This window comes from Vespa velutina, chromosome 2 (genome assembly GCF_912470025.1).
Source record: "Vespa velutina chromosome 2, iVesVel2.1, whole genome shotgun sequence".
Lineage (NCBI taxonomy): Eukaryota > Metazoa > Arthropoda > Insecta > Hymenoptera > Vespidae > Vespa > Vespa velutina.
This window is the reverse complement of record NC_062189.1, coordinates 2,689,034-2,705,219: the sequence shown is the minus strand read 5'-3', so window position 1 is coordinate 2,705,219 and position 16,186 is coordinate 2,689,034. Positions and strand designations below refer to the sequence as shown.

Sequence of the window (16,186 nt, the reverse complement as noted above, 5' to 3'; positions counted from 1 at the left end):
CATTGTAATCCTCTGGAAAGGAAACGCGTTTCCCTCGAGTATCTACGTGTTACACACTCCGCCAAGTATTCCAAACGATCATTAGTTACAAAAGAATGGAAGTCCTCGTGGATAAAAGGATATACGTATACGCATATGTATACGTACGAAGGGGTAAGTGTAAGTCGTAGGATATGAACGAACCAGACGAAAGTAACTACCAAAAGAGAGAGAGAGAGAGAGAGAGAAAGAGAGAGAGATGGATATTCTTGATGAAAAAGATTAATGACTACGACTAATAATAAATCTTTATGAAATCCTACTGATTGTTCCCTTTTTTCTTTTTTTATAATTCATTTCTTTTTTTATTATTACCACATTCCCATCAGAAAACGTAATAATTTACTTAAACTGTAAAATGATCGTCGTTATTTTATCTATCCCTTAAAAAAAATTAAACTATAGGAAAACTATTAACAATAATGAGATAGAATTAAGAGAGAGAGAGAGAGAGAGACAGAAAAAAACAAAAAGTTACAAGAGGAATAAAAATGAACGTAAATGCATAAAAGCAGTTGACCGAGTCAGGTTCGTCGGTGGGTGTACATCAGTACCGAGACGTTATTCGATGGCTTTTGATCTCGATCTAAATTGCTGAAACTTGCATTCGAGTTGGAGAAGCGGAGGAAAACAGAAATGGTTGGTTAAAGAGAGAGAGAGAGAGAGAGAGAGTGAGTGAGAGAGTGACTAAATTCGCTTTTGCAAGCCCGTATTTCGAAGCAAATTAGCAAATGATGGCCCAGCACGGGCCCATCGTTCGGCCCTAAACGATTTGGTATAGTTGTGTTAGTTGCACTTGTCTCTCACTTTCTCTCTCTCTCTCTCTCTCTCTCTCTCTTTCTCTCTCTCTCTCTCTCTCTCTCTCTCTCTCTCTCTCTCAACACTTTCGGTTAACCGAAGGGAATTCCTTTACCCTCCCATTTCGAGTCACCGTAGAAAACGATTTCTTGACTAGCAAACGGAGAGTTTCGAGAGAGCGATTTTAATATAATCGCAAATCGGAAACTTCCTTGGTCTGTTTTAGGGATAGAAAGGGATAGAGAAATAGGTATCTACGTAAGTAGAATTCGTGTATTTCCAAAGTTTTCAAAGTATCGATACGTTTATCACAAAGGTCTCGTTGTTTTCGTTTCCTCGTTTCTCATGGTTATACTTTGTCCTAGTTTTCCTAGTAAAATCTTTAGATTTTCTTTTTCACAAAGTAAATGTCTTAAAATATACGAATATAAATATAAATAAAGATGGATTAAAATAGATAGATCGTAATTCATGTTTATAAAGTAAATTTTTATTCGTTTTAATATATATCTCTTATGCTTTTAAACTGGCTGTCCAATTGGATGAAATATCTTGAAGGACAGAGATAAAATTGAAAAGTATACGAAAGTATCACATGGATCGCATGTCGATTCGAATCAACCAATCGAAGCAATTGCAGCTATTTCTTTTTTCTTTTTTCTTTTTTTCTCTTTCGCCCCTCTTACGATTCCCTGCCAATACTTCAGACGGAAAATACCGAAGGACGAAAAAGAATACGAAAGAGACGCGTTGACGATAATTACTCGAGGTGGATGAAAGGTTCGTTCATCCAAGTCTCTCCCTACTTATTCCTCCCCTTTTTCTTGCATCTTTTTCTCGTAATCCTTAATGTCGAAATCGTCTCGGTTGGAACGATCCTTCGAGGCTTTTGAGAAGCAAAGAAAAAGATAGAAAGAAAGAGAGTATCCTTCCTTACGAAAGGAAGAAGAAACGGCGAGAGTGAGATTATCGAAGAAAAAGAGAAAAAGAAAGACAGAGAGAGAGAGAGAGAGAGAGAGAGAGAGAGAAAGAGAGAGGAGTGGGAGAACTCGTTCCGTAATGGTCAGTGCTTCTTTCCGACCGACTCTCAGTCCTTGATTGGCCAATTTACCTGTCCCTTTGTTCCCTTCCTATCTTTCTCGTACCTTGTTAGTATAAAGCTTTAACTCCGTTGGACAATTGCATCTGATTTTTCGATCGTTTCTTGCTTTTATATAATATGAAAGAATAAGAGAAGAAGAAGAAAGAGACAGACAGACAGACAGAGAGAGAGAGAGAGAGAGAGAGAGAGTGAGACAGGTGGTACAAAAAGAAGATATAAAGAGAGGAAAAAAAAATCAAGAAAGAAAAAGCGAAAGAGAGAAGGGAGAAGGTAAGTTGGGAAGGAAGAAATGATGCAGGATAATCGCTTTTACCTTTCGATCGAATGAATTCGAAAGAAATCAGAATTTTCATGTGATTTCGTTGGAGTTAGAGAGACGGAAAATCGGGTTCTCCACAAAAGGAAAGGAGTACTAGAAGGAGGGGAAAAAGAGAAGAAGTAGAAGTAGAAGTAAAAGAAGAAGAAGAAGAAGAAGAAGAAGAAGAAAAAGAGCAATGAGAGTGCTTACCTGCCTTGCAGACATCGATGTCCAGGTCACCGGTAATCGCATGAGAAAATCTCGTGTTTGTAAGCTCGTCGATGGTGAATCTCTTATGACGATGATGTCGATGGTGTTTCGTTTCCTCGAATTCGTATGAATCCTTATCGACAGCCCGACTGTCGACGAGGCATACTGCCGTTAGGCATAAGATCGACAGGATGATCTCCATCGGTAGTCTCATCTCGTGTTGATCGATCGAAATAACGAGACGAAAACGAGGAATTCGATCGACGATTCGGTCATCACAGACCGATCGTACTACCGTTCGAATAAATTCATTTGCCGTTGTTTTCTTCTCGTTCTTTTTTTATCCTTCTCTTCCTCTCTCTCTCTCTCTCTCTCTCTCTCTTTCTCTCTCTCTCTCACTCTCTTTCTTACACTTTCTTTCTTCCTTCTTTGTCTTATAATAACGCTTCCTTTATTTTCTATTTTTCTTTTATTATATATTTCCTCGATTCTTTCTGTTCACATTGACGGTTCAACCACGTTCCAATCTTTCGCTTATCTTTTCTCTCCCTCTCTCTCACTCTCTCTTTCTCTCTGTCTCTCTTTCTCTTGGCAGTGGCGGGAAAAGTGGTCGAATTCAAAACCATCGGCCACGTTTCCGTTAAACTAATTTTCCCCGATTGTTTTCAGATCCACCAATGGAAAATCAAATATCGATACATTTTTCATCAAAAATAATATCTTTTTTATCGATCTTTAAAAAAAGAAAATTGTATAATTCTCTTATATCATTCAAATTACGCGCGAATTTTATCGCGTCGACGTTAAACAAGATTCTTCGTATTTCTTATTAAGGAATTAATGAAGAAAAAACAAAACAAAAAAAAAAAACCAAAAACAAAAAAAAGGAGAAAAAGAAGAATAGAAACACGAATTGTTCTGCGAAGAAATGTATGGTAAAAGGAAAAAAAAACAAGAACCTACCACTTATACTACTTTCTTCCTTTTTTTTATCTATCGGACTCGCAATATCACTTTTAGTGGAACAAAATCAAATCATAGAGAGAGAGAGAGAGAGAGAGAGAGAGAGAGAGAGAGAGAAAGAGAAAAAGAAAAAGGATAAAAGAAAAAAAGAAAAGAAAGAGGAAAAAGGAATAATAAAAATAAAATGAGAAGGAAAGAATGACAGAGTGAACGATAAGTCACGCGAGAAATCTCGTAGGTCGGGCCCGTTCGTCGGTCAAAGTTCGATTAAGCGCGAGAGACTTGAGACAACGAGAGAATAATGTTGTCGATGTTGTTCGTTCAAAACTGACCGAATATAATCAATCGCCGGCGGATCGTCCTTGCGTGGAGAACGTGGAGAACAGACTGATCGTCCCTCGCGGCTGCTGCCTGTGAAACGCGTCGTTCGAAAGCGCGCGCTCGTACTGGCATTAAGTCGAGTGAGACAGAGAGTCAGAGAGAAAGACAGAGAGAGAGAGAGAGAGAGAGAGAGAGAGAGAGAGAAAGAGAGATAGATAGAGAGAGAAATAGAGATAGAGAGTGAGCGAGTGAGCGAGAGTGTGAGTGAGTAAAAGAGAGAGGAGGGATAGGAAAGAGACGGTAGAGGAGGTAGGAAGAAGAAAAAGAGGAGGAGGAGGAGGAGGAGGAGGAAGAGAAGGAGGATGAGGAGGAGGAAGGGATAGGTAGAGAACCAGAGGGGATGCCAGCGACGATCGTCTCCTCCCTCGCTAACTGCACGGCACGAGGGTGGCCGAGACACTGACCGAGCTTCCGTGCGAGTAGCACAGCCGAGCCTCGAAGAATCCTCATGGCGGGAAGACGCTAGTCAGAGTAAGTAGACCATCGCATGCTCTTTTCATTTCTCTCTTTCTTATATACTTCATAAATTGATTTAATCTTTCCTACGATGAAATTCCTGAGTCTCACGGAACGCGTCGTTTATCGTTTTTATTCCTTCCGTTGAATTCAAAGTAAACAGAGATGGAAGGAAGGAGAGAGAGAGAGAGAGAGAGAGAGAGAGAGAGAGAGAGAGAGAGAGAGAAGGGGATATGATAAAATTGAATTTATCCTTATCTCAAACGTTATTCATTTTAGACATAATATTTCATATGACATTGTCTCGAGTAAACAACGATGATATTGCCTATGATTGTTTTTATGCCTTTGTAAAGAGAGGTTGTAATTTAAAATGTAATCGATTTAAAAATAAAATTTCTCACGATATTGCCCCGAGAAAAAAAGTAAGAATGTTGTTTAGAAGAAAACCGTACTACCATATGCCCTAAAACGAAAAGGGAAAAGTAATAAGAAAGAGAAAGAGAGAAACGGAGAGAGAGAGAGAGAGAAAGAGAGAGAATACCTAATTCAGTAACTCAGCAATATCCTTTTACGTAACAACTCGGCTCGTATCTGGCTTTGATCTGAGAAGGGTGAAAGGGCCCGACCACGGGCCAACTCGTGTCGTTCGACTCGATAATTCGAACGCTTCGTTCGTTCCTTCTTTCGTCTAAATGTAGCAGCCCTCCTCTTACAACGGTCTTTCCCCTCCTCCTCCCCCACCCCTCCCCCCTCTCCTACGCCACCACTCTCCTTTTGCCTTTCAACGAGCGACGCACACAAACAAAACCGATAAATATTCGACAAGAGACAACGGCTTGTTGTTAGTTTGGCCCTTCGCTCACAGAAACACGTGTTCCGTGTCCCACGCGAGAACGTGTATCGGTCAAGTATCGGATTACTGTCATGGGATCACCCTTTAGGAACCCTGTCAGTCTGTCTGTCGAAGGGTAAGTGCATGTCGACGCTGCCCGGAAACCCTCCGCAAGAATAATCTCTGACGATAGGAGGGAAATACCGAATTCTCTTTTAACGTGTCACATCCGAAAGCACAAGCTCTCTTCTCCCCTTCCTCTACCTTCTGGCAACCTTCCCTGATATACCCTAATGTCGCTTACAAACAAACCGCTCGAACGACCATTGTTTCGACTATTGTTGTTGCTGGTATGTCTCTCTCTCTCTCTCTCTCTCTCTCTCTCTATTTCTCTTCCTCTCTATTTATCTATCTATTTATCTATCTATCTATCTCTCTTGGTCGCTCGATTTCTCTCTTTTTATGTCAATGCTTCAACGAGACTATTCTAAACTTTATCATATCTTGTATCGACGTTAAAATAATATCTGATCTCGTTGAGAATTCATCTTAAATATGAAATCTCCTTTCCAATGGGATTTTCTATGATACAAAAGTTGTTATAAACGTAATTGTTTCAGTTGAGATCTTTTACGTAGATTGAATTTAAAATTCGATAAAGAAAAAGATAGATTGAAACCGATTGATATACGTATGTAAGATTTTATTAAAAGAGAAAAACATTATTTTCGATTGTAATTAATTTAGTTTCTAAAAGTAAGATATAAATGATCTCTACATTCACTTTCGTTCTTTAATAAAGAATGATTTTTTTCGATTAAGGTAAACATTTTTTCATCACAATTGGATTTTTTCGAGACAGTCGCAAATTTGTAATATTTTCTCATGCAAATAAACAATATTCATGCAATAATAATATATAGATTTATATATTATAAAAAAATAAAAAAAAAAAATAAAAAAAAAAAGAAAGAGAGAGAAAGAGATTTGTAATATTTGATATCCAATAAATATTATATGTTACGTTATATCATTTTTCTATATTACATATTATTTATTATATTTATATAATTATATCATTGTTTATTTGGTCTATCAACAAATAATGAATTAGTTATTAACGCAATCTAATAACTTTTATATATTCTTTCTCTTTTTCTTTTAAAATCACTTTAGTTGATTCTCGAAAGCTTTTCGATTGGATCGATACGAATCGTACGATATTCGTGGGCTAAATTAAAGGAACCTCAGTGAAATCGTACTCGCGTCGTTAATATTTCATGCGCGTGGAAATATGCAAGGTAGGTAGGTAGGTAGGTAGGTAGGTAGGTAGATAGGTAGGCAGCAAGCTAGCAAGCTACCTAGTTGGCTGGATCGCTGGGTTTGCAAGTGGAGCACACTGCACAAACGATAAATTCTTATATTCGAGCAACAACCAACAGCAACATCACCGCAGCTAGCGGCCGTTTCGAATGGAAATGAAATCGATCGATCGCAAAATTTACCGCGATTATTCGTTCCTCCTCCTTCCCTTCGTGCGTGTATTTTCTCAATTTGTTGCTCGATCATAGCCGAGCAATGGAAATGAATGAAATGCGTCGACTATATACTACAATAACACTACAATATATATATATATATATATATATGTGTGTGTGTGTGTGTGTATGTGTCTATATAAAATGTATATATATATATATATAATGATACTAAAAGTTTATTGAAAAAAATTTAAACGTTGAATTTTGATCAAACGTAGAAATTTTCGTTGTTACTTTTTGTCAAATCTATTATCAAAATAGTTATTGATCTATTAAACTTCACAATTCATATATATATATATATATATATATATATATATATATATATATATATATATATATGTATATATATATAATCCCTGTTACATATTTTCAATAGCATTTTGTTGGTGTTTCAAATTTTTCATATCCAATATGTTCGTTGGCTTAGATCGCGAAATTAAATCCAAGGTAAGCTAAATAAAGAAAATTCTTTAGAAGGGGGATGAAGAGAAAGAAAAAAAAGCTGAGAGATTGAAACGAGAAAAAGAGAGAAATATTACGGTAAAAAAAGAAAAAGGAGAAGGAAAATAAAGAGAGAAAGAGAGAGAGAGAGAGAGAGAGAGAGAGAGAGAGAAAGACAGAGACAGACAGAGAAAGCAGAAAAACGAACATGCACGAAGCTCTAAGAGAGCCACCAACTAGTAATTAATCAGCGTTAACAGGCACTCTTTCCTCTGCATATAATGAAGCCAGTTGGCTCGTAGAAGTTTTGTTTCGAAACTTCGCAGTTCCGTACGACGAGAATTTTTCGAAATAATCGTTGAAACGAAATCTCTTACGAAAGAATAACTTCGACGAAGACATGAAAGAATTTCTACGATCTTTATACTGTTTTTTCTTTTTTTTTTTTTTTCTTCGTTAATTAATTAATCGATTATTAAATTACACTCGATCACCCATACCATATCATTATTATATTATAATCGTAAGAATAGATAAACTATATAATTGTATACATAGACAAAACACAATCTCTTAAAACCAATTATCCTAATATCTTAGATCCCATTACTCTCATCACTTCCATTACTTCTATTACTCCGACTCTCGTGATAGAATCTTAAATAATGAATAATTAGTAATTTCTAATACAAAATTAATTTATATATCAAGCTTATAATATCTTAATATTAACACTAGCATGTATAAATAAATGTATTCATCTCTCTCTCTCTCTCTCTCTCTCTCTCTTTGTATATATATATATATCATACAAATTATGTTTCATTTCGAAAATCTTCAATTCCCTTCACGGAATACTTGTTACAGTCGTAATACATAAACATGGTTTAATTGAAATATTTCTTATATCGTTCTTTTGAGATATTGTAGAATAATTTTCATGGGAATATATATATATATATATATATATATATATATATATATATATATATACATATATATATAAAATTGAATTACTAAGTTTCTCATAAAGCAACGGCTTGTTTTATAAGACTATGTGAACTCGATAAATTTCCGAGTAGCAATTTAAAAATTGTTTTTTTTTCTCTTTCTTTCTTTTTCGATGAGAACGTAAAAAAGTCAAGGACACGGATGGAGTACACAGTTTCCATTCATTGACGGAGAGAGGGAAGACCTTTAAAACGATCGGAAGGGGATGATAAATGCTTCGCTTTAAAACGTTTGACTACGTTAATTAATATGATGAGTACGATCAAACGCTAACCGTGCTCTTTGATAGTACGTACTATGTTCAGAACGTTGATCTCGTTTGTAATCGAACTTTACAGCAAATAAACGAAATGTCGATAATATCTGTCCTTTTATAATAACTATACATAGGGAATATGTATATATATATATATATATATATATATATATATATATATATATATATATATATATATATATCAATATTTCAAAATGTTCAAAGAAAATTATTTCCAATATGACGAGAAATAATTGTTAATTTAATTGGAGGTTAAAATTAAAAGGAAAAAAAAAATAAAAAAAAAATAAAAAGAAAAAAAGAAAAAGAAAAGAAAAAAAAGAAAGAAAGAAAGAAAGAAAGAACTTTTAATCGAAATTAAAAATTATAATCTTTTTTTTTTAAATTATTTCAAAGAAGACGAACATCGGATGGAATAATACTTAAGATATGTCCTATATATCCTATTTATGGTTTTTGTTTTTTTTTCTTTTTTTTCTTTAAGTTTGTTTATTAAAAATATTATAGGATACTTACAAGTAATTAATGGAAAAAAAGAAGTAAAAAAAACAAAAATTGCTGCGAAGTAATACGGAAGGAGAAAGAAAGATTGAAATTAAATGAAAATCAAAAAATATTGTAAATTAAAAGAAAATACTTTGGCCTCGAAAAAGAAGACTATCTTTATCCTTTTTTATATACTTCATCCTTTTTTGCTCTCTCTCTCTCTCTCTCTCTCTCTCTTTTTCTCTCGTTCTTCTTCTTAAAGCCATTTTTACCACTCTTCTCGAATACAAAGAATCGTTGAATATGCATGTATTTTTTTTTTCTTTTTTTTTTTTTATGGCAGTTCAGACGTATCTCTAAGCCAACAGATATCCCCTTATAATTCTCCTTCATTCTAATATACAGACATATGCGGTACAACGATATTCCATTCGGGAAATCTATAAACGAAGGGTTGCTTCGAGAAAATATGCAAGAATCCGTTAGATATATATATGTTAACGCACTGTGCGATATATCAGAGATATTGTATCTCGTAATGTATTAAATTCGATTAAATTTTCGAGAAAACAAAAAGCTAATTCTTGCTTTGTAATTCAATTATTAATATAAGAGAAACGTTATTCTATCAAATAGTACGTGGGATATAAATTTTTTAGTTAGATATAAATTTTTTACGAAGATAAGAAAAGTTAATTTAACAATTAAAATGTAACGACTTTAATATTGATGCATTTGTTTTCTTAAATATGGATTTAACGTCGAAAAACTATAATTCGTAGTATCGAAATAGAAATCATATTTGTTTGTTCTTTTTTTTTTTTTTTTTTTTAATTTTCTTATAACCTACCTGTCTTCAAGGTCACAAATGAATCAATGATTTGTTCGATTCTTTTCATTTAATCTTCTTCGAACGACGATTTTATATCAATCCATATGTATTGCGTTACGAGAAACTTAAAAAAAAAAAAAAAACCGTAAAAATGTAAAAGAAGCGAAGAGTATAGTACGAAAAATAAAAAACAAAAGGGAACAATATACTATACGTAAATAAATGGGACATCATCTATTGGCAATGATGCAACAAGGATATGATTTTGAATTTTCCACGATCCCGCGTCACGTGTCTGCGCTATGATTGGTCCGCCGAAAGAGGAGGTATATCTTATTACATCACGGTTCGTACAATCGTTCACGGAGTCACGACATTTGCTTTAAAAGAAATTACTTTTTGATAATGGCGGTAGCTCCTGGAATATGCGAAGCACCTGGATGTAAAGCAGAGGCGAGCTTACAATGTCCGACATGTTTAAAAATTGGAATACAGGGTTCATACTTTTGTAGTCAAGTAAGAATACATTACGTATATTATAGGTTATGTCGTACCAATGTATATTTCCTTTTGGTATGTAATTCAATCCTATCAGTATGATCATAACGAAAAAAAAAAAAAAAAAAAAGAAAGAAAGAAAAAAAAAGTATCAATTAAATTCGAATAATTATGTTTTTAAAATATTATAATTCATTCGATACATTCGATGAATTTCTTTTGCTATGATGATACAACGATTTAATCCTTTTTTTTTCTTTTTCTTTTTTCTTTTTTGATCGATTTTTACAGGGATGCTTTAAAGATAACTGGAACTCACATAAATTAATTCACCAACTTGCAAGTGAGTTTACGGTTCTATTTCTTTCTGATATTACCATGATCCAGTTATAGTTACGAATGGTTTTCTATAATTAGAAGGAGAAAATGTGAATAAAAGTTCCGAGTACAATCCATGGCCTTCTTATCATTACACTGGAAAGTTACGTCCTTTCAAAAGAGAGACACGTCGTGAAGTACCAGAATGTATAGGCCGTCCAGATTATGCTCAACATCCAACTGGAATTCCTATTAGCGAACAAGCAGTGAGAGGTTCTGCCCAAATTAAAATCCTTAACGATGAAGAGATTGAAGGAATGCGCATTGCATGCAAGGTGACATATTTATTCTAACATTATAGATAATCTTTGATCGTCAGTGGTTTAATACAAAGGGGAACATTATTATTTACTTCTTAATTTATATATGAGACCTAACAATTAGTGGGTTTTAAAATTAGAATAATTCACATAGCTCGGTCGAGAAGTCTTAGATGAGGCTGCAAAAACATGTGGCGTGGGTGTTACAACAGCAGAAATTGACAGGGCTGTTCATGAGGCTTGTATAGAACGGGATTGTTATCCTTCTCCATTAAACTATTATCAATTTCCTGCAAGTTGTTGCACATCGGTTAATGAAGTAATTTGCCATGGTATACCTGATACAAGGCCATTGGAAGATGGAGATATTTGTAATGGTAGGATGATTATTACGATCATTAATAAATATAATTTTATTTGGCTTTAATGAATTATCTCTTGTAAAAACTCTTTTCTTTTCAGTTGATGTCACTGTATATCATAATGGTTTTCATGGTGATTTGAATGAAACTTTTCTAGTTGGGAATGTTAAGCCAGAAGTAAAAAAGTTAGTGGAAGTAACGTACGAATGTTTGTCAAAAGCTATTGAGATTGTACGTCCTGGAGAAAAATACAGAGACATTGGTAATGTTATACAGAAACATGCACAGGCACATGGTTTCAGTGTAGTACGCAGTTATTGTGGACATGGTATACATCGTCTTTTCCATACTGCACCTAATGTACCACATTATGCCAGTAAGTAATATTTATTATATTAAAATTCAATAAATATATTATGATACAATTAATGTATATGATTTCTTTTAGAAAATAAAGCAGTAGGGGTTATGAAGCCTGGTCATTGTTTCACGATAGAGCCAATGATATCTCAAGGTACATGGAGAGATGAAATGTGGCCTGATAATTGGACAGCAGTTACAGCAGATGGACAATGGTCAGCACAATTCGAACATACTCTTTTAGTCACAGAAAAGGGTTGTGATATTCTAACAAAACGTCTGACAAACAATGGTAAACCATGGTTCATGGATCAATCGTAGTACAGTTTGTTGTAAAAATGACAAATTGCATGACGTCATCAGGATGTGCGTATTTTATTTTCATCGATTAAAATTAAGATCTTTTTTCTTTTTTTTTTTTTTTTTGTGTTTGTTTTATTAATAGAAAAAAAAATTTTTTCTAAAATGAAAGTGATTAACCCGGCTAAAGAAGCCAATGGAAATGGCCTTGTCCAACAACGTTTCTTTAATCTTACTTTTTATTTTTAAAAAGGGAAAAAACTGCTGACTCCTGTATTATACTAATATTTCACCAAGTTGATAAATATGTACATACGAGTATAATGTTTACCTTTCAATTGCGCGGGATGTTCAAAATAAAAGATTAAAATTATGTAGGACAATGGAAATATTCTATTTCCTTGCAGATAAAAATAAATAAGTTAACAAATAGCCTAAATACAATAAATAAATATCAAATAAATTAATAGACGATTCGTACGATCGCTTTTGAAAGATATCTATTGAAGAATGATTCAAAAGCTATTGGAATCGATCGCTCCTTTCGCATAATCATTTCGAGCATGGAAATCACCTGTTAACAATATCCTAAAATTTGTCGATAAATAATCATCATATACAAATATTATATTAATAAATATTTTCATTTTCCAGTCTTAGATCTGAGTCGTGTACCAAATTCATATTTCGAATTTTGTTCATAAAGTCGTTCGTTCGACGAGGTGGTAGTTCGAGAATCCTTCGTGTCACCTTCGTCAATCTCGTATTCATACTCTATTTTCTCTTCGTTCTGTGAATCAGAATCGTTCACGTATTCTTCGTCATCAGGTACCATTATTCGTAAGGGTCGTTTTTCTTGATTAAGATTTTGTTGGTTTAACCTTCGTCGATGTTGTTGTTGTTGTTGTTGTTGTTGTTGTTGTTGTTGTTGTTGTTGTTGTTGTTGTTGTTGTTGTTGTTGTTGTAGAAAACGTTGTTTATCACGTCTTTCATTTTCAGCCTGTAAACATTGAAACTATTATTAAATATCTATTTTTTAATATTTATAATTTGATTACATGTATACCTGTTCATGATGAATACGTTGCTGATATTGTTGTTGCTGCTCATACTGTGATTCATATTGTTGTTGTTGTTGTTGCTCTTGTTGCTCTTGAGTATCTTGATAACTCTCGTCCTTGTGATTGGGCGGCATAACTTCGCTCTGCTGTTGTCTCTCCAGTTGTTGCTTTCGTAGATGTCCAATTAACTGACTATTTACATTTCCAGCAGCAGCTAATGCAGCTAATTTCTCTGCAGCTTCGCGATTAGGCAAAGATGTGTAAAATTGTGTCGATAATCCTCCGTTATTGGTAACTTTGCTGAAATACGTGGATTGTCCAGCCCGATTATTCGTTTCCTCATAATCAATATTATTTTCTGTTTGTTCAATCGGTACTTCAGCAGTATAGCTTAATTCCTCGTCAGACTGTATATCAGTCTGTTGTATATTCGAAGGTTCTGCCTCCAAATTGTAATCCGCAGTGACTCTACCAGATGCGAAATTTTGATCTAATAATATCTGTTGTTGTTCGTGTTGTAATTGTTGATGCTGTTGTTGTTGTTGCTGCTGCTGTTGTTGCTGCTGCTGTTGCTGCTGCTGCTGATTGTCTTGCTCATCGTAGTTAAAGGAATGCATCTGTGGTTGAGAGAAACTCGTAACTCCATTGGGCTGGAGAAGTTGGCCAATTTGTTGTTGTAATAAATGTTGTTGTAACTGAGGCTGTTGACCTGTAATCGTAAATATGACTTTTATTCTTTATTTCTTGATATATCGATTGAATTTACGAACCTGCCGTATATTGTTCCGTAAGTTTATTCGGAAAGCTGTTCAAGAGTTCGTAAAGTTGAGTAGCGGATAAAGGTGGTCCAGCTGGTGCCGGATGTCCAACGTGTAAATCAGGAATTTGATTGCCAATCGTATTGGCTGCTTGAGTGGCGGTACCAGGAAAGCCAACGTGAAGAGAACTGCGCAAGTTTGTTTGCATTGGTGTGTCGGTTTGACCGAATTGAATATTCGCTAGGCCCGTGTTGGTTATGGGTGGATGATTGAGGAAAACTTCGTTGGTTTGTAGTTCGGGATTGACTACCGTAGCCAACCTGGTTACATCGAATTCCGGAGTGAAAAATGTTGGTTGGACTGTATGATATTCCTTTTGAGCTAGATCATTGTCCTCTGTCACTTCATATTGATGTTGAATAGGCGTTGGACTAGTTACAGTTCGTTGAGGTGCCAAGCTGGTGCCAATAGTCGCTAATCCAAAATCATTTGCCAATGTATTACCTAAAAAAAATCAAATAGATATAGTAACATTCTTTCATTATTTAAATCAATTTTTTTTTCTTAAATTCACCTTGTAGATTGAGATTATAATTGAGATCGTTACTATATTGATGCTGAGTAATGGCCTTTTGTCCAGAATTAGCATCAGAATTGTAAGGCTTATCGGCTGGGCTCAGATTAGGTGCAGGTATCGTATGAATAGGACCCTTATCGTCATCGAGGTTACCTCGATGAGTCGGTGGCAATATCATTGGTTCAGGTCTATATTCCGGACTATATTCTGGAACTTGATTCATCGTATGAAATTCTTTGACTGGTGGACGTTGCGGAAGTACAGCATGATTGTTCAAAATCCCGAGAACTGGCATTTGAGTTTTCCAAGTAGTAGGAAGAATATTGAACGTCGGAGGTCGTCTAATCCTGAGATCGAAAATGATTTGCCTGATGTACCAGGCTCATATCTTGGGTTATTTCTTAAATGTTTGAAAAGGGAATAAAAAAGAACATTTGTCCTTCGTATTTCATTCCCTTTTTCTCTTACCTATAATTTGGAGGTTTATAAGATATTCTTTTATGAGGAAAATTTCCACCAATGTGTATCGTGTTTCCCATTGAAATTCTAGGCCCAATAGGCCATGATTTCTTGAATATCGGTGGTGCATGAGGCAAAGGGGCTAGAGGCGGTCTTCTTAATTTATTCCTTGCCTCGGAGAAACAGATACACATGGCCAAGAGCCAACATGTCCAACCGATCACCTTAAAAATTTAACAGCTTAACGTCGTTAATGTGCATTCGATAATCGAAATTTTGTTTTCAGACATTCTAGGCTCCTATACTCATTTTATTTAGGATATAAGCGATACGTGAGACGAATTCGAGCATTTATAACCGGAAATCCAAGTTTGTTAGGATGATACCGTGAACGTTACGGTACTTCATATCGGCACGTGCTTCTCATTTCCTTTTTGCCAACATATAAATAATATATGTCTGTGCTCTTTATCTATGTGTATATATATATATATATATATATATATATATATATATATATATATGTTTAGATATATTATATTTATGTATTTAGGTACGAACACATATGTATTTGTATTACACATATGTATGTCTATGTATATGAAGTATTAGTGGATGAAGAGAGAAGAAGCAGAAACTTCGTGGTGAGTCGACGAATCGAAGTGGGACATTGTCCCACATCGGTGCGAGGAAAAGCGAGGATAAGCAGGCCGGGAGCGGGGGGGTAAGAGAGAAAGAGAAAGAAAGAGAGAGGGAGAGAGAGAGAGAGTAGTGAAGAAAATACGGCGAACCATGAAAATTATCGTATGTGTGCTTATGTATACATATGTATGTATGTATTTATAGAATCTGTTTGAATGCTCGTAAACATATTAGAAATTTTCACACCTGTTGCTTTATAATGACTTTGATAATCAAAATTCCTTCGAATTGTTCGATTATATCGTTCGATCGATCGTTAGTTTACTTCTCCTATTCGCTATTTATTATTTAATAATCATAAACATTTCATGTCATTTCATTTTATTTATAAAAAAATTTGCAATATTTCGTTTATCGAAATCATCGTAAAACGTAAACACCTTTTTGACACGATTCTTTATTTTAAAGATCCAAACGAGAGTTGAAATAGAAATCGCGAACAATCATTGCAGTATTAATTATTAGATTATATTTAATTTAGAGATAAATGGTAGACGTCAATTTGTAAAAATGATACGACTAGTATGAGTTAATAATTTAGACATTGTGTCAATTAAAAGTCCCGGTAAAAAATGTTGAGGATCTTGAACAAAAAATTTTTTTTTTTAATTGTCTCGTTAATTAATCGTTATTACAAGTGATATTAAAAAAACAGAAAAAAAAAACAAAAAAAAAAAAGAAAAAACAAAAGCTTATAGAAGGAAGTAAATTTGTGTAATTACTGTTAAAAGGGGACTTACCTTCATGATCTCGAAAAAAAAAAAATAGAATCCTCGATTCTATCGATCAGCAGGTAAA

At 34.5% G+C, this 16,186-nt stretch overlaps 3 protein-coding genes across 5 annotated transcripts in view; 1 reads left to right on the top strand and 2 right to left on the bottom strand.

The window, feature by feature from the left end:
* The window catches only part of LOC124947013 (bone morphogenetic protein 1), a 42,527-nt gene extending 38,165 nt beyond the window's left edge, over nt 1-4,362 (bottom strand). The window contains exons 1-2 of one of the 3 annotated variants that reach the window (XM_047488571.1): nt 3,411-4,362; nt 2,448-3,180 (exon numbers count right to left, since the gene is read on the bottom strand). In XM_047488571.1, coding sequence (XP_047344527.1) covers nt 2,448-2,661 — 214 coding nt within the window. In that variant the 5' untranslated portion in view covers nt 2,662-3,180; nt 3,411-4,362. The remainder of the gene's footprint in view (nt 1-2,447; nt 3,181-3,410) is intronic. The other 2 variants (XM_047488572.1, XM_047488573.1) reach the window with 2 other exon arrangements.
* A 5,633-nt stretch (nt 4,363-9,995) lies between these two features.
* On the top strand, nt 9,996-12,261 carry LOC124947014 (methionine aminopeptidase 1). Its single transcript, XM_047488575.1, has 6 exons — nt 9,996-10,189; nt 10,463-10,514; nt 10,589-10,824; nt 10,964-11,186; nt 11,272-11,547; nt 11,620-12,261. Exons 1-6 carry the CDS (start codon nt 10,079-10,081, stop codon nt 11,850-11,852), a joined length of 1,131 nt encoding a protein of 376 aa, XP_047344531.1. The 5' UTR covers nt 9,996-10,078; the 3' UTR covers nt 11,853-12,261.
* Nucleotides 11,549-16,134, bottom strand: LOC124946723 (putative uncharacterized protein DDB_G0271606). Its single transcript, XM_047487859.1, has 6 exons — nt 16,129-16,134; nt 14,696-14,910; nt 14,225-14,574; nt 13,663-14,154; nt 12,898-13,601; nt 11,549-12,831 (listed from the first exon to the last, which is right to left on the bottom strand). Exons 1-6 carry the CDS (start codon nt 16,132-16,134, stop codon nt 12,475-12,477), a joined length of 2,124 nt encoding a protein of 707 aa, XP_047343815.1. The 3' UTR covers nt 11,549-12,474.
* Nucleotides 16,135-16,186: the final 52 nt, after the last annotated feature.